The following is an 18950-nucleotide window of genomic DNA, read 5'->3' on the forward strand; positions in this document are numbered from 1 at the left end:
TCTGCAACCTCATGAAGTTTAATGAATCAGACTTTCTGGAAGTGTGTTCCAAGAATCTGCACTCTTACCCCTCTTTGCAGGTGGGTCACTAAAGTCAGGATAGTCTCTTAAGTCCTGAGACCAGAATTCCACCTTGCCCCTCAAATCAGCACTTGACATCTTTAATATCTTCCTCCTGAAGCAATCTTCTCTCCCTCTTTTTTATGGACAGTGTCAATCTTGTAATTTATTTCTCTTTTTGCTATTATTTATTTTTCTCACATTGGACTGTGAGCTCCTGGAAGACAGATTACACTGAGTACTTTCTATTGTTGCTCCATGGTGTCTGCAACATTGGCCTGATGGGTAAACACAGCTCAGGAGGTATTGATGGGTTGACTAATGAGAAAATATAATACTGAAGAGTATCCTTCTATAGCTACTGTAGATTTTCTACAAATTTAATGATGCACAAGTACCGACAGCCCAAGTAGAGTTTAATAAATGGATTTATATAGCATTTTGAATATAAATATTTCAGGGAATAACTGCAATAAATCTTCTAAAATGGACTTTAATAATAAACTAACATCATATCAAAAGGTCAGAAATTCTGCTATTTGATTAAATTAACAATGCAGCAAATGTTATTGATTTAGCAATTCAACTCAATAAAAACATCATAAAAGCCTATGCAAAAAAAAAAAAAAATTAAAACTTGGCAGCTGTGGCAAAGAGGCTGAAGGTATTACAGAAGCAACAGAAACTCAAGTAAAGGGTATTAATCTCTCTGAGATTAGAATAATTTCTTCCTAAATACTGGTACTATTTGTGGAATAATCTTCTGAACATTACTTGCCATACATGGATAAGAGCATGAACGCTGGAGTCAGGATGCCTTTGCTCAACTCTGGACTCCACCACACATGAACAGTGTGATTTTAGACAAGTTATTCGACCTGTCTGTGCTTCAGTTTCCTCATCTGTGAAACGGGAACAAGAATAGTGCCTAACACATAGTTGTGATGAGGTATGGATGAGACAATGTATGTAAACACATGGAATGGGTAAGTGTTCACTACCTGCGAGCTATTATTATATAACTGGCCAGCATCTAGCCCTAAAACCAATTGTTTGTATGTATTTATATGACAAAGCCCAAATGAGCTTCCCCTTCAGAAACATACTACTCCCTATTGCCTGCTCGATAAGTTCCAAATTCTTCAGACCAGAATTAATGGCCCTCCATAATCTGGCCCAATTTATCCAGTTTTATTTTCCAAATACTTTCCATTTCAGTCAGACCTGTCTTTTCATTGATCCCAACGTCTCTGTTGTTCTGATCTTCTTATCAGGAGGGGGGAGGCAGGTTAGAAAGGAAATCTACCTGAGCTGTGTGAAGCCTGTTCTCTGGAGGGCTGCTGGGTGGTCTCCCCAATTCTGGCGACCAGCCTGATGAACCAGTGCCCTGACTCCTGTGTAAAATCTGGGTGATGCACATGGCTGCTGCAATTCCTGAACTTCATTCCAAAGTTTCCAAATGTTATAAATTCTCAAAGTAGCCCTTCCCCTCCTAGAATCTCTGCCCCTGTCTCGAATTTGCAAAAATGTGTAATAACTCCGAGTCTGTGAAATACTGGTGGACTTTAAATAACAGCAATAGCAACAGCACCTACAACTAATAATAATAATGGAAACAATACTTTGTAGCTGCTGTGCTGCTTAAGGACAAGATAAGGCAATCCCCAGCATGTCATATTAACAAGCTGTGAGGTTGAGACCGTCGGTCACGAGGCTTTGCAATATATACACCAGAGCCTACACTGTGCTATTGATTTTGTTAATCAAATTTAAAACTCTGAAAAATGACTCAGGGTAACCAAAGAGACATATACTTTCAATAGTCTTGCTAATCCTTACACGTCTTCATCACAACTGAAGTAGGGAGAGTGATGACACATTTTATTATGTCATCATGTTCTGACCCCACAAACCATTCAATAACGCTCTACTTTGTTTTAAAAACCCATATACTAGTACGTGAATCTCAGGGAGAAGCTGACATGAATCTTCTCTCTATACGTTATGTTAGCCGTTTTTAGAACTGGCTCTGTCTTAAGCTCCAGGGTGTAGGTGGGACTTACATAATGACTTGCCAAGGGTCCTTGAATTCTGTCTCCTTTTAATTTCTTTTGAAATATTTATTATGAAGTAAGTGAATAAAAGAGCTTAGGCTTGGAGTCAAACTGCATGGGTTCAAATCCTGACTCTATTACTAACTACACGATCTTGGGCAAGTTACTTAACCTCTCTCATCCTCAGTTTCCTCATCTATACAATGGGCATATTAATAGCACCTACCCTCACAGGTGAGAATTCAACGAGTTAAAACAGGTTAGTGCTTGATACAGTGCCTGGCACATCGTAACCTTGCAATAAGTGCTAAATCACTAGAATTGTGATTATCAGACAAGTGTTAGGGAGCAGTTATCAGTCAAGGCATGAGTAAGCCTTTAGCAAAAGGCTGCTTTCACAACAATAATTACTCTGAACTAAACTTCATTTAAATCATTGCAGGGGCCGACCAGGTGGTGCAGCGGCCAGAGTGCGTGCGCTCCACTTTGGCGGCCCGGGGTTCGCAGGTTTGGATCCCGGGCATGCACTGACACACCGCTTGTTAAGCCATGCTGTGACAGCATCCCATATAAAGTAGAGGAAGATGGGCACGGATATTACCCCAGGGCCAATCTTCCTCAAGAGAGAAAAAAAAAGTGGGGGGAGGATTGGCATCAGATGTTAGCTTGGAGCTAGTCCTCCCCACAGAAAAACAAACAAAAAAACAAAATAAATCGTTGCAGTATTCATTATATAGCCTCAAAACTGACTGAACTGAATGCTCCCGGTATCTACATAGCAAAACCTTTAAGCAATCTATTAAAAGTAAAAAAATTGCCTATTCACATATTTGGTCTCTATTCTACTCTCTTTGTTTAGATTTGTCTCTTAAAAATTAGGCCTAAAATAGAGCAAGAAGTTCTGAATTCAAGGCTGAGGACCCATTGGAACTGTTCATCAATTCAGATCTTAGTCAGAGCCTATGATCATGTACCTAAGGAGAAAATTAACATTCAAAATTTTTTGTAAAAAAACAAATTAGAAACAGCACATTTACATTAGAAACCAGACATTAAAGCTACCAAAAATTGAGCAAGTTTAAATTAAAAACAATATATATTCTTTTTAATGATTCAGAGACGTTACTTGTTTTTAAAGATGTGGATAGAAAAGAGAGTGCTAACTGTAAACTAAAACCTATCTCACATGAATGTAGATAAAGCTAGTTGGAACTATCATACATCTCTGAAAATAGTAAAATGAAAAGATATTATCATTCTAATTCCTAACAATAATAGTAGGCTGAATATCCAATTCATGATATTTTACTTTGGGGGCTCAGAATGAATTAATATTTTGTAAAACTTTAAATTTTAAAACCAAACCTAGATATAGCATATAATAAAGTTCTGTTACTAATGTGGCTTTTCTATAATCTGCCTAAAAATATTCAATGGAAAAGAAGCCTGTTGCCAAAGTCCACATATTTCCCCTATTAAACAGAGGTAAGCCATAGCCCCAGAAACCATATTTCAAGCCCACAGGATACTCATGAGCTAAAATAATGAATGATAATGCCTCATTCTCTGCATTAATATTAAAGAAAAGAGAAAATAGAAAACTTTATAGCCACTATCAGCTCTCTGGACCATAAATCTCAAGTTTTGAGAATTGCTTCCCAAAAGGGTAGGGAGCACGGATGAGTTGTGAGCGAGCTTCGGAGCCTAGAGATATTTTTTAGCAAGCCAGCAAAGCACTCACGCAAATTTCTACATATCTCTGGCTGTGAAAAGTCTCATTTGTGGTGATTTATATTTCCTCATAAAGAACTCTGTAGATAATATACGCCTGCTGTGAGGCTGTATGACAACTTTCAAACCAAGACTTACGCGACCATTCTGTTACAATAGAGCAAGAATAGATGAGTGGGAAAATCTGTAGAAACAGTATTTCTTCTGATGAAAGGCCAAAATACTGTTCTTCCAGCATGCACAATGTTCAGAGTCACCTCTGATTCTGCGTGCGTGCCTTATGGATACTATTTTGGCCATCTATACGAGGAAGTATCAGTTTTTTATGAAGATTGACTATGCGTTTGGCGTGTTCATGCTTGTGTAATTTACAACAAATGACGCTTAGATATCATCACACCGGAGTTCACTTGCCTTAATAAGTTACTAAGGGAAACACAGAGAACAGCATGCTGACAACCCAAAGTCAATGAAGTATAAACACTGTTATTCCAAGTGTCACTGGCATGTTATTTCCATTTCTCTTGGCATCTGCTCTATGTAACGCTGCACATACATGCCATACAGCAGCTCATTAAACTGTTTTCAGTTAACTCTGAAACCAAATTAGTACATTACATGTTTATAAGGCTGAGAATTACGTCTTCCTTGTGAAATTACACAATTAATGAGGTGTGTTATTTCTCTAAGAGATGCAGCCACTTGTGACATTTAGGGATAAAAAGGACAACTCTTTAATTTAATTGTTTCCATTTCAACATTTAGTCTCAGTTGGGTAAAAGGAAGCAAAAGGTGACATAATTCCTTCCTCCCCTTGGAAGGTCAGAACTCTACATGTTCCCTTAGTCTTGTAATAGCATTTTAAATTCTTAAAAGGAGCAGAAATAAAAATTATTTTGGTTTTGAACTTCTTATCTGAGTGTCGCAGACTTTGAAAAATTCAAACAATGGGATAACTACTTATGAGTCTTCAGTTTTTTATGGCTGATACCATGAATTTCCATCAAGCCCCAATTATGCAATAGCCTTTAAGGCTCCTTTTGCAAACTTCCTTTGCTCCAAAGTCAAAATCTATTAAACAGTGATATCTTTTCCAGTTTCCTTTTTCACAGACCCAACATCAATTTCTCTGATTCTTTTTAACAGTACCTTATCCTTTAGTCAGGTCATTGAACAGGGCATGTATTTCTTTTTAAAATTCTTCCCACTTCACCAAATAATGTTGCCAAAAATTTAAAAAATATTAAAGTGTTTTAAAATAGCTTGTGTTATCAGTTGCCTCCTCCCCATTTGATTTATTCAGACTATCTGAAACATGCTGGGTGAAGTGTCCACACTCCAGCCGTGCCTGAGCTGATGCCAAGCATTCTTGTTCAGGAGGCTAACAGGGCACCTGGCAATAAACAACTGTTTTCATAAGAGAAACTTACAATAAACACAGAAAAATATCCTGAAGTCCCTAAATATCCTATTTCATGTTCTGTATTTAACCTTCATTTAAGAGCCTTGGAAATCTGTTCATGCTTTCCTAAAAGATGGCTAGGGACAACTTGAAACAGACACAATTCTCTAAACTCATTCTTTAAATAAAAAGGTGCGTTCTTACAGGTTCACTAAAGACCATTGGAAGTATACAAAGGGAACAGAATGACTATTTTTAGACAGAAATCTGATATAATCCCAGACAAACTTCCAGTGTCCAAGTGGAGAAAAACTGTTCCATTGTATGTTCAAAATAAAACAAAAAAAAAAACTAAGTAGATTTTAGTGACTAAGATACACTCTGTATCTATATCCGAGCAATTACTATTTGATGTTTGTGCCATATTCATTCTTTTCCACTTTAGAAAATATTAAAATTTGTCAATTTCCTAACATTGCCCTTCAACTCCTTTCTCTATTAATATAAATATGCCTTGCTGAATACCATGCTCTGAGTCTACATACCAAAAAAATACAAGAGGCGAGCTAGTATTTGACCACAGTCCTTCTGGAAATTTCAATTACAAACCCCTTGAATCTCAGCTGAAGTATATGCCAGAGCATTTAATGCTAAAATAAGACTCCAGTGGTCAAAAGCATTTTTCAATAACAGAAGCAAAATGCACACACACATTGAAGCAAATATTGAGTTGTTCGTTTTAAGAAAGTACACTGTACTTACAAGTCACCTTCCCTGCAAGAGTAAAAGAGTATGAAGGATGAAAAAGATTACCTCCTGCTTTGATAAAGGTGCCGTTTTGACACTCTTCTAGTTCAATGAGAACAACTCAGAAAAAAGGCGGATTGGTGTGAACTGTCAGGACCAAAGTAATTCTTAATGTAGATTACTAAAGTAAGCAGCTGAAAAACCAGACATCTACAGGGAAATGAAGACTTCCTGAGGCATATGTAATCCCAGCATAATGTTCCTTCAGAATATAGGGCATGGACTTAAAACGTGAACCTTTACTAGCCATTTGTGATTTTTTTTTTTTTTTGTGATGAAGATCAGCCCTGAGCTAACATCCATACCAATCCTCCTCTTTTTGCTGAGGAAGACTGGCCCTGGGCTAACATCCGTGCCCATCTTCCTCCACTTTATATGGGACGCCGCCACAGCATGGCCTGACAAGCAGTGAGTCGGTGTACGCCCACGATCCGAAGCCGGGCGGCCAGCAGCAGAGCGCGTGCACTTAACCATTACGCCAGGGGGCCAGCCCTGAAATTTTTTACTAAACTAAAATATCACTCAGGGCTATTCAAGTTGCCTTAACTTTTTGAAGGATGCAAAATTTTTTGGATGTGGATTATTGAAGTTATCTTTTTGGTAGTCAACTGGTCTTTTAAAAAATATTTCTTTGAGTCTTAGAAATAAAAAGATAGTGCTAAGAAACTATTATTATATACCCATCTTACAGATGAAGAAAGCAAGGCTTGGTAAGGTTAAGTTACCCAAAGTCACATAGCTATTAAGAGCCTAGAAGGAGGATTCGAGCCCAAGGCTGCATTCACCAGCGTCTGTGCCTTTTTTTTTTTTTTTTTTTTACCATGTTCCACTCTTTCCTTTGATGTAATTTTTCCCCAGCATATGATGAAAAACATTATTAAGAAACTAGGGAACTGCTGCAGTGGGCAAAGTAAAACCTAGGGCTTCTCATTTATCTCCTTTTCTCAAACATTATTAGCATATAAGAAATTTAAAAAAAAAAATTGCTTTTTTTGTTCTATTTGGCTTACTATTATGGCATTTATTCATTCCACAAATATTTATTGGACAACTCTTCTAGATGCTGTTTTCTATTTTTCACTGAAAATACACAGTTTTAAATCAATATTATGGTTAAGCAAATTCTCCACATTATGGAGAGCTTGCCTGATTTTAGAAACACTTCTATGAGAAACTACACTCTAAGTTCCAAACAACTCACCTGCAAATAAGCTTTTGGCACAAATCCAGTTGGCAAGTGAAGGACTTTCTTTACGTTAGTATTCTCTGGATTTACTGAATATTCTTACATCTTTTAAAGGATAGTCAATAACTATGTTGTACAATCAAATGATTTCTGTAGCTGATCTTGATCATTTCAGTAAGATATCTCTTAAGAATTTAAGTTACTTATTTTGTCAGTTTTTAAAATTGTATAGTGCATATTAAAATTGCCTCACAGCTTAAGACTCTAAACTTTTAACTAAGTACATAAAGCGGAGAATTAGCAATTAATCACATGCATTCAAGTAGTTATATACTATAGATTTAAGAATGATGCCCACAGTAACATAGACTATCTCCGTGATTTTCTTTCTAATTTTGAAAAATATGTATACCACAAAGACTGGAGCAGAAGTCTTCAGCTCTCTGAAAGTTCTTTTCATTAATAAGATTTTCAGGACTCTAACTTCAAAGAAATGGACATTTTTCAGCTCTGTATTTCTATCACCATATCAATATGAAGGAACAATACTAAAACAACATGTGTATTCAAGTTCACCCACCAATAAGTGTAGGAAGTATGTTCCCTAATAATCTCCCAGAAACTCCTGGTTTCCATCTGGGTGCTATGACTATAAACTATCTTTACTCTGAGTATCTCCTTTTGAAGAAAATCAGCTATACTTCAGATGTGGCAAATGCTAGAAGAATTCTCTGCCTTTTTAGTATCATTTTCAGAAAATGACATTTGTCTTTCTTATTGTAGGTCTCATTAAAACTCACTCATTCCTGAACCAAGTGTGCAATGGTGATTCAGTCTGGACGCTGACTATTCAGTGGATTTATGAAGTGTATTTCTTTGAAAATACAAGTTTTCTGGCTTCTGAAGTTATCGTACTAAAAGAGTCAACCATCTGGGAAGATACAGTTGAAATATCTTTTGGAGATGGAAAAGTATCCTTTGGAGAGCTGAAAATGCATAAATGTGTTTAAGATGTGTCTTGCTACTATCTGATTTGAGGTTTCTAATAGAGTTAAAGTAATATTCTCTAAACAGTAGTGCTAATTTTTTCTAATCTTTTTTAATACAAAATAAAGTGTGTTTTTCCTTCATTAGCATATGAGACCTAAGACAGACTTTATCTCTTCACTTTCTTTTAGTTGCTTAAATGAGTACTTCATTTTCTCTCAGATCAGCCACTTCTTATTTGTTTCAACCTTTTTCAAGTTGCCTAATTTTTCTGTGCCTCAGTTTCTTCACCTGTAAAATGGGATATAAGAACAGTACCTCATAGTGGTGTTTTGAGAATTGTAGGGAGCTTAGAACAGTGCCTGGAACAGAGTATATGCTACGTAAACACTAGTGACCCTTATTTATTGAACATCTGTGTGCCAAACCACATAACACAGGGCATAGGGCAGAAATAGCCGTGAACAAGCAACCATAAATACATAATGTCAGGGGCTACAAGTGCTTGAGTAAAAATAAAGCAGAGTAAGAGTGCAGAGAATGACAGAGATGTTATCTTTATATAAGGGAGGTCAGAATAGCCTCTCTGATAAAGACATTTTTTAGGGCAGACTTAAAGAAAGCAAGAGCAAGGGAGGTGGATGCCCAGGGCAATGAGAACCCAGCCAGAGAGAAGAACAAGTACCAAAGCCCTGATGGGGGGTGGGGCACTGGACAGGTATGAGGACCAGGAAGGAGGGCAGGGTGGCTGGAGCAGAGACAATGAGACAGACAGTGATAGGAGAAGAAGTCCAAGAGTCCCAGGGCAGGGAAGAGAGGAGTACCTGCCATGGAGGACTTTGTTGGCCAGCTTAGAGACTTTGAATTTTTGTCTTGGTGAGACAGGAAGTCACTGGAGGGCTTTGACAGAGTTATGGCATGAGTGGGGAAAACAGGAGCCTGTTGCACTAGTCGAGACCAGAGATGATGGTGGGTTGGACAGGGTGAGAGCAATGGAACTAGTTCAATAATTCTAATACGCCTCTCTGCTCTGCATTTTCCCTGAAGATATCCCTTTAACTGGCATTTATTGAACTCCTACTAAGTAAGGCATTGGGCTGGGCCATTTTACAGATGTTCTCTCTTACTTTAGTGGCGCAGACCCTCAGATAAAATATACTAAGATTAGGTTATTACAGCTCCAAGAAATGTTTGAAATCATCTATTGCAACCAAGTTGTTTTTATAGATGTGGAATTAGAAATCCAGAGAGATTCAATGCTTTACCCAAGATCATATAGCTAGTTGGGCCAAGAGAAGAGACCAAGACTCAGTTTTCTTTACTTTACAAAAGAGGACATTCAAAATCAGTGTTTCTACTGACTTATGAAAATAACTTATAGTGGCCTTATTTCTTTTTGCCTCTTATGATTTAAAAATAACAACAGTAAAACTTTTTCCAAACACGTTCTCATTAGGTTAATATGTATGAGAATCATCTCTAAAACGAGTATTTTTAAGTTTCTAAAATAACACTCTGCCTTAGGAAGTCTATATAAATGACCATGGCCATGATCTACTGACAGGCAGTTCTGCAAATCTATCACTAATAGAAATACCACCAACTTTCTGTAATTACTTTAGTATGCCAATCGCTTACCAAAATAGCTCCTGTAGATTAAAGACAGTATTTGTCAGATTCAACAATGGGCTCAGTCTGCCTTAACAATAATCAGGGATTATAACAACTTAACATACTGCCTGTTCCCAAAGAAAGGAGGACATGGCATAGAGTCATTCTTGGGACAAATAAAGCATCTAGAACTGTAAAGGATATTTTCTTTTTAAAGTAAATTAGAAACTTCATATGAGATATTTCCAACTACGTATTTTCTTAATTTTGTATCACTCAAAGAACTTAAGAAGGAAATAAATCTTGTTGAGGATAAAGCAGAACTTGTTAAGAACTCTCTGATTTGTGTCCTCTGAGTCTACGTGACGATGTGGATATCCTGTTTTGAAATACTTCTCTTCCTTTCTCCCAAATCCAAGTTTGTATCTGAATTTTTGTTCTCTACAGTCACCACTAAACTTAACTCTTCCTCTAGTGCCCAAAAGCAGGACTGCCAAAAGGCTATAGCTTTCTTTTTTCTTTTGAAAACTTAGAAGAGAGTTTAAGGCCTTGAGGAGCTGAAAAATACCCCTGGGCTCATAAGAATATTTTATAAAATTGACTGGTGGGCCGTCAGGCTTGTTCGCGAGGTCAGTAACAGAGCTTCTCGTAACGTATTAAGCGTGAAAAGAGCCATCTCCCAATCATCTTGTTCATTCCACACAGATTAGGAGAGAGGAAAATTCAACTGAGGGCCAATTCTCCCACAAGAATCCTTTCGTTTAATCATGACCACAGTATATTAAACGTCTGTAAGACATTCACGTTAGCTCTGCCGCTCCTACTCTCAGCAGTGAAAGAAAGGGAAGAAACACTTTCACTACTAAAAAGACAGGGAAGGAAGCTCTTGTGCTTCTAAAACATGGTTGAAAATTCAGTTTAACTGACTGCCAGGCCACTGTGCTTCTTGTAAATGAGCATCTCTTTGCTGCTAATTTTGTGCTATTTTACCTTTCATTTAAAAAAGTAATTCAGGTTCAACTCAGCTGAACAGCAAAAAGCTCTTGATATTTTGAAGCATTTTGGAACAATTACTTTGACAGGAGCCCTTGACAGTTAAATGACTCCGTTAAATGAATGTTATAGAAGACACATAATGATTTTTAGTGAAATATTGAATTTAACCACAAGTGAAGAAAAACCAGTCATAAGCACTATGGGTATATCTGAATAATAACATCTTGCTTATGAACTCTAATGGATTCTATAATTTCTAATAATCATGCAATCAACTAGTTAGCGGGTGAGTATGCTTCCCCTCTTAGTACTTTCTATTCATTTTGGGGTTTTGCTTTTGTTGTTGTTTTTTACTCTGAGAAACCAATATAAACATTTGGAAACTGGCAATAATTTCTTCTTACATTGGTATGATATTTTAGAGTTAGGCAATTAATGAGTTGCTGTCCCACAATTGAAGTCCTCCTCTTTCCTTTTTCTCATTTGCTGAATGAGATTCTTTCACAAAGGAAAAAATCAGCAAAAGGCAAGAGCCTGCTGCCTGAGAACGTGTGAATTCACTGTATGCCAGTGTTTTCTCTGTCTGTGGGACTCAATATTCCTTTTCTTATTTTATGGATCGAATGTGAGATAGTATCAAGGCTTTTACATGTTTTCTCATGACTAATGACTGAAATACGCACTGAAATAATAAAACTGGTACTGTTCAATTTCCTTTTTAAATTCAATTCCAATATAAGTGAGAGTGCCCTTGCAATGGTGAAATTCGGCTTATTATAAAATTCTGTTTTCTGGAGAAGAGGAGCTAGAAATCCTTGTAGACTTAAAACATGTGGGTTAGGAGTGGGTGGGGACTGAAGAAATGAGTCAGAAAAACAGGAATGTTCTTTATCTTGTTTGTCTGGCAAGCAGGGGTGAAAAGGGGATGCTAAGCATACTGGGTGGTATTGCTTGATCCGTACACACTGTGTGCAGCTGTACTTCCTGATTCTTCCAAGCAGGTGAGGTACAACCCCTCCATGTTCCCACTGCTCCCTGCATTTATCTTCATTAAGCAATTGTCTATTTACCCTTTAATTGCCTATTTACATGTTTGCTCCCCACTAGATTGTCCCTCCTCGAGGACAGGGAGTATCTTTTCATCCTGCATCCTCCAATATTTCTGAGTCATGGTAAGCTGTTCGATAAATGTACTTTTGAACAAGTAAACTTTTAACTCTTTCAGCTGACAGTGAAAATGTGCGGGAAAGGCCAGATAGTTTAAATATTTGATACTAGTTAAAGAAAAGCCCAGATACACAGCAAGCTGCCTAAATTAGATATTACCTATAACCTAGATATTACCTATAACCTTGCTAACTCCAAGTGTGGTCCGTAGACCAGCAGCATCACCTGGGGGCTTTATAAATACCGAATCTTGGACCCCACCTCAGACCCCCTGGATCAGAATCTGCATTAAAACAAGATCCCCAGGTGACTTATGCACAAAGTCATAGATGCATTTACCTAGACTATATGGCTAGTATGACGCCTGAAGAAGTGATGGGTACATGATGGAGAAAAAACAAGGCCGCGGCAATGATTAACACAGAGGTCTGCTGAGCAAGTTTTAGAGCTCTCTCAGGACAGAGGCGCTTAATGCTCACAGGCGGGAAACTCACTCATACCAGTTCCCTTGGAACCCTTTCTAGATACTTCACGCTCTTTCCTGTTTAAAGACACAGCTGCTCTTAATAATTGTCTTTTCTCCTTGGTGCAAAAGAGTATTTATCATCAGCATGCTGACATCTGCAGGCGTTTTGGCTTTCCCCACTGAAAATGTGGACGACTGAAAGGATATTGCTGACACCTGAATAAGAAATCCAATGACTTCAAGCTATGTAAATTTAATTATTTCCTTTAATTTTTTTTTCAGGAATCTCTTTTTCTTTTCCTGAGCTTTGGAGAAGTCCTGGCAATTTTCATTTAAAAGAAATACAAGTCAGCAGTGGTTCACTGAACAGGCTGACACGCAATTTCATAGGGGGAGAGGCACTGTGTCTTTAATCTAATTTGTGCTCTCAATTCCCAGCTAATGTATCTAGGGATCCTGATGTATGCATTTACAAGGAGACATCTGTAATGCAGAGTCCAGCTCTCTGCAATTCTCTGAAACATGGATAAAAAATTAGTCTGGGTTCTTGCAGCTGCCCCACAACACGATAAATCTCTATATACTCACAGATGTAGAAATATTCCCGGCCTGGCCTGAATTCAAATCCTAGAGAAAAGGGCGTGAAGAGCTGGAATTTTTCAGAGAACTTCAGTGGTCCATTTGGAGAGTGAGGCCGGTTACATTCCCATCTCTTGAATCCTTTGGAAGTATGGTCGCAAGCACTGTAGCCATCAAAGTTCACCATGTAGAGGACATAACGCTCAGTCTTATCTTCTGGGACCGAGTCCTCATAGTGAGGGCAGAACACATCCAGGTAGTCATTGATACAGACGTCAATGTGGTAGTCACCCCTCTGGAATCTGTCGGAAGAAGAAGAGCAAGATGAGATTATTTGGAGAGGAAAAGCTTTTACTGTTTGGAATCAGTGGTTGAACCTTCAATAATGTTGGGTTAAATTTTTATTGCATGCTATTATGATTTGGGGCATGGTTTGAAATGTTGCTGTTTCAAATCTAAGCAACAACAAGCCATTTTACAGAGAACTTCTATGATATTTATTTCAAAATACCCTACAAATGGAACCCTTCACATTCATTTTAAGTATTAAAGATACTGATTTGCTCTTTTCCTTTCTTAAAATCACATATATTGAAGCAAAGTTTTCATATTTCTAAAATAGTATTTCATTTAATAAATGTTTTTGAATAAATGAATAAGAAATTTAAAGAATAAATAATTGAATTTGTTATAATTGAGACCATTCTTAATTTCCTATGCAAATTTCTCCTATGTGGAGAATTAGAGTCATAAAATTGAGAGAATTAGAATCATACAATTTAAAAGTTGGAAAGAAAATTCCCAGAACAACACATCCACTTTAGAGGAAAATAAAAACCTAAGGCATAATGATGAAGCAGTGACTGATCGAACTAGACCTAGAACGGAGACTTCAGATCCTAGTTAGGTATTTCCCTTAGTAAATCTGTTTATGTCACAAACTCATTTTAGCCAATCTCTGTTTTGATTCCCTATCCCTTTCCATATTAAGAAAATTGAAACCATCTAAAACGAATGACTTTTCCCCCATCTCTTAATTTTATAGGTTGTGTTCTAGGCTGGACTGATGAATAGTGAAAGTAACAGGTTAGATGAAACTAGCAAAAACCATGGCCACTTCATCCTGAAATAGTTAAACTGTATGCACACACATGCAGGTGCACACACACCCCACTGCACACGTCACATTGTCTCCTTCAGTTCCTATCTTACAAAAGTTTTGCTTCTTTGTTTTAACTAATATGCCTCTCCCCATCAATTGAACAGTATTTCTCAGGACCCAGTGATGTATGAAACAGCAGTTGTTACGTACACAACTTCCTAAAATCAGAGTGGAAAAGCCTACAAAACCTCTCTGTTTTTAGCTAGTGAGGAAATTCTTCTCTGAGCCCTTAGAAGGTTCATCATAAAACTGGGTTACTGCTGAAATACAACATCCATAAAGTCATATAATCTTCAAGTCAGACAGTCTCAGTGTGAACACTTCCCAGTGATGATGAGCTAGTCTATTCCATTTTTGGACATCTCTAAATGTTAGAAAGTTTCTTCTTGTATCAAGCATAAATCTGCTTCTGTGTAATTTCTGTCCTGTGATCCTACTTCTGCTGCCTGAAATTACAAAGAAGAAATCTAATTCCTCTTCCACCAGCTAGTCCATAAATCATTTGGAGATGTTAGCTATGTCTCTCTGTATCCTCTTTTCTCCAGGGTTGAAAATTCTGATTTCTTTGGTTATTTCTGGTATAGTTCCCAGGCTCCTCATCATGCGAGTTTCCTGACCCTCCTCAGTTCCTCCAGTTTCCCTTGTTCTCCTTGAAATGCAGCACCCAAACATAACAAAGACCTTCAACGCATTGGTGTGACCAATATTCAGCCCAATAGAAATCCCACCGTCTTCACTCTTAACACTAAATATTCATTGACAAAGCCGAGATTCCTTTCTGAAATACAACATGGCAAAAGTAGAAGCCCTGCTCACTTTTTGGATTTAAGGACTGGATCTGCTGCAGATTGAGTGGGAGAGTCATAAACCATCCTGAGCCTCAGTTTCCTCATTTATAAGTTGAAATAACAATGAGAATTTGCCTTGCTAACCTCACATGGCAGCTTCAAGCCTCAGATGAGGAAATGTATGAAAAGTACCATGTGAATGTGAAGCACTGTTACTATTATCAGGATATATTAAAGCATATTAAAATGGGTAAATAACAAAATATTAACTTCTAAACAACAGCAGTAAGAGCATACAACAGAAGTAAAAATAATCCCTGTTTCCTTTTTAAAAATCTCCAAAGAAAGGAAATTATATGACAATCCTAAAGTCTGTCCTCAAGTATCAAATGATCGACAAAAACTCCACTTGATCCATGCTTTGGAAAAGCAGCAGGCTGACATATAAGAGAAATAAGGAAAGATGATCAGATCACTTTTCAGTTAGAGGATCTCAAAATACATAACCATTTTCAAAAACAAAAAACTCCTGGAAGTACTTATTTCTCTATATTTACAATGATCATGGAACTAGGTTTACTTTTTCCTCATTACTGGCAGACAACGATTTGTCAAGATGCAAGGAAAGACTTTGTTGCTTTTAAAAGATTTTTGAACATCAAGGTAACATCACTGCCAAAGTACAAAGAAAAGACACTGCAACATTCAGATAAAAGGGTGCTGGGATATGAATCATCAGCACTCAGAGTAGCCTGACAGTTCTGGATGAGAGCCAGACAAGAACTGCAGCAGAAGGCAATGCCCAGATGCACTTTATATTATTATATTATTATTATAGATCTTAAAGACATTCAAGGGGGAAGTTTTTCCTTTCCCTAAGTGTCACTCATTTTAGCTTCTACTAGCACTTGGCACTGCTTAAAAGGGGAAATAAAAATTAAAACTGCCATCGTCAGGACCCATTCTGTTATTGCTTTATTCTACAAACTGTCATAGTTTTTTGACACCTTGAATTTAACTTCCCTTTTCCAACCTTTATCCCTGTTAATATCACTAATTTTTGTGTGTGTGTGTGTGAGGAAGATTAGCCCTGAGCTAACATCCAATGCCAATCCTCCTCTTTTTGCTGAGGAAGATTGGCCCTGGGCTAACATCCATGCCCATCTTCCTCTGCCTTATATGGGACGCCGCCACAGCATGGCTTGACAAGTGGTGCATCGGTGCGCGCCCGGGATCCAATCCTGCGAATCCTGGGCCACCAAAGCGGAGCGTGCACACTTAACCACTACGCCACCAGGCCAGCCCCAATATCACTAAAATTTTAATAAGACAAACCATGAAATTGAAGACCCATTTTACATTGGGTTGACCAGTTATCCCTTTCTGGTGACATTTTACATCATGTGGGGTGTTAAGTGAATCACTGTGGAGCCTATTTTAAACATGTGCTTGCCCCAGCAATTAGTATTTCTACCCTTCTATCCATACGACAAATAAAAGATGATGATTCACCATAGAATCAACTTACACTCCTGTTTCAGATCTTTAATTTGCATAAATTAGTTTACTAATGTAAATTTCAAAGAATGGATACTATATACATAAAAACAATGATAAAATGGAACTCATAAAAGCCATCTGTATAATGTACCCAAGTACAACCCAAAGAAAGTTTAGGGTTAGATATTCTAATACTATCCCAAATCATGCTCTCTGGCGACAAAGTAGTACTGAACCATTCTCTTCTGGTCTTACTGTGAGGAAGTACACGCGTACGGCTAATATTATTGAGTGCTTATTATGTTGCATTCACTATCTCAATTTAATCTCCATCACAAATCCCACAGAATAGACACTATTAGTACACCCATTTAAAATGAGGAGACCGAGATTAAAAAGTCAAGCAACATGCCCAACCTTACACAACTAGTAAAAGGCAGAATTCAAACCCAACCAGTCTGACCTCAGAAGGAAGCTCTTCACTCTTCTACTTCCTGCGAGATTTCACTGCTCAAGTCTTAAGTTCTTAGGTCTACTCTGTATTCCCCCAGAGGGATGATTCTCATTCTTGACGGGGTTTCATTCTCTCCTTTATTTGCTAATGCAACAAGTGTTTGCTGACCTGCCATGTTATGGCTTTACATATGCTGTCATGTGAAATCCTAATTGGGCAGTTATAGTTAGTTTCATTTGACCAGTGAGGAAATGACGTTCAGAGAAGCGGTTATCCTCTTAGTTCAATTTTTTTCACAGGAAGTAAGTAGCAGAGTTAGGATTTTAACCCAAGGCTTATATGGTTCTGAAGCACACTCTCTTTCCTCCTAACTGCAATGGTTCCAAAGCTTTACCAGTTGTTATAATTCCCCTCATCTAGCGGAGCGCTCTTAAGGGTTTTAGTACCATTTGGTTTACACTGATCTTCTAGGAAAGCCTGCTGCAAGGTGTCCCGACCCTGTTCTCTCCTCACTAGGTTGGTCCCAAACTCCTAAACTGAAAGCTGAGGGTACATCAACACTTAGAACAAGCCTCAGATTGCAGGGTTAGCTCCTGACTCACATACATCATTCCAGACTTTCATAGAATAAAGTGCTGTTAGGTTCAGTAGTCATTCACATAAAGGGATCTTTTTTTTCCACCAGGAAACAGATTTCACGAGCTTAAGCTCACGTTAACAGAGCAAATTCACATCTAGGAAGAGTGATTCCACATGCCAATATTTACAAATGTCATGGGTAGCATGGCCGCTGCTTTAACACATCTGTAAATTTCTTGGAAATTTTCTTGTAAATGTCTTGTTTTTACTCCTACTTATCCTTAATTCCATCCATTGTATCTGTGGTTCTCTACCTCTCTGAAATCACTGCATATTATGAACTATAAGAATTTCTGGCTGCACAGCAACAAGCCAGGAATAATTACCATACTATCTCTACTAAATTATCACAGTGGTTTACCATGCAAAGCATGCATAGTTACCACCCTTACGAAAGTGACTGTGTTTGAGTAAAATAGTTACTGACCTGTGTCCTCACAACACAAAAGTCTCAAGTGCCCGGAAACATCTCATATGCATAGAAGCATGGCCCTCATTCTCCACTGGGTTGCATGGGGGTCAATGCTCCATATAACATATAGCAGTATATATACCCTGTTATGGCAAGAATATATTGTATACATTTACCAAAACTTGGCAGTAGCCTGGTTGAGAATCAATGTCATATATATAATGAGTCATTTTAGTTAATTAAGAAGAATAAAATTCAGCATGGCAACTAGTTCTTTGTAATCAACTCAATTACCAAAAATGAATTATGCACTTTATGATAGTTCTTGATGACCCAGAGACTGCACATTTCCGGGCTATTGATAGCAAAAGTAACAACTACAGTGGAGCTAGAAAGTCTATGTGCAGATGTATGTATTTGTCTTAGTTTGTCTTCAGTGTACACCTGATGACATTCCACGGCTAAATACAGCCTAGATTATAAATTTATATTATAAATTTATATTATAAATTTATTAATAACTCTCTCCATATTTAACCTGTCTAGAGGAAGTGAATCATGACTTAAGTCTCAGAATTCAAATGAAATAAAGACAACAGAAGTGAGGTAAGAGTCGACAATTTGTCTTTTCATTTAGTTATCAACAGAGTGCCCCCTAATTTTCTACTGAGATAGAGACCAAAGCATTGTTTTATGACCATAGTTAACCTGACCCAACCTGAACCTTGAGTACTCTAATCCTTTACCAACTTCAAGTGGAAGTTCTCAACTGACTCTGTCCTTGCTTCCTGTTTGCTATGGCAAGTAGACATCACCTAGCTTCCTTTCTCAATGGATGGTTTTTCATGTCATTGACCTTACTTCCCCCTCTGCCACCATATGCTCTTGTGTTGTGGATACTGACAGCTGGGGAGGCCAAGTCCAACAGACACACAGGCAGTGCCTTGGG

General features: G+C 37.8%; 1 protein-coding gene across 3 annotated transcripts in view; it reads right to left on the reverse strand.

Annotated features, from left to right (window-relative positions):
* Window positions 1-18950, reverse strand: part of EFNA5 (ephrin A5) — a 275446-nt gene that overhangs the window by 33553 nt on the left and 222943 nt on the right. For all 3 annotated transcript variants that reach the window (XM_058537974.1, XM_058537892.1, XM_058538048.1), the window contains exon 2: window positions 13056-13348. In XM_058537974.1, the coding sequence (XP_058393957.1) occupies window positions 13056-13348 (293 nt within the window). The remainder of the gene's footprint in view (window positions 1-13055; window positions 13349-18950) is intronic.

The sequence above is a fragment of the Diceros bicornis genome, chromosome 1 (genome assembly GCF_020826845.1).
Source record: "Diceros bicornis minor isolate mBicDic1 chromosome 1, mDicBic1.mat.cur, whole genome shotgun sequence".
Lineage (NCBI taxonomy): Eukaryota > Metazoa > Chordata > Mammalia > Perissodactyla > Rhinocerotidae > Diceros > Diceros bicornis.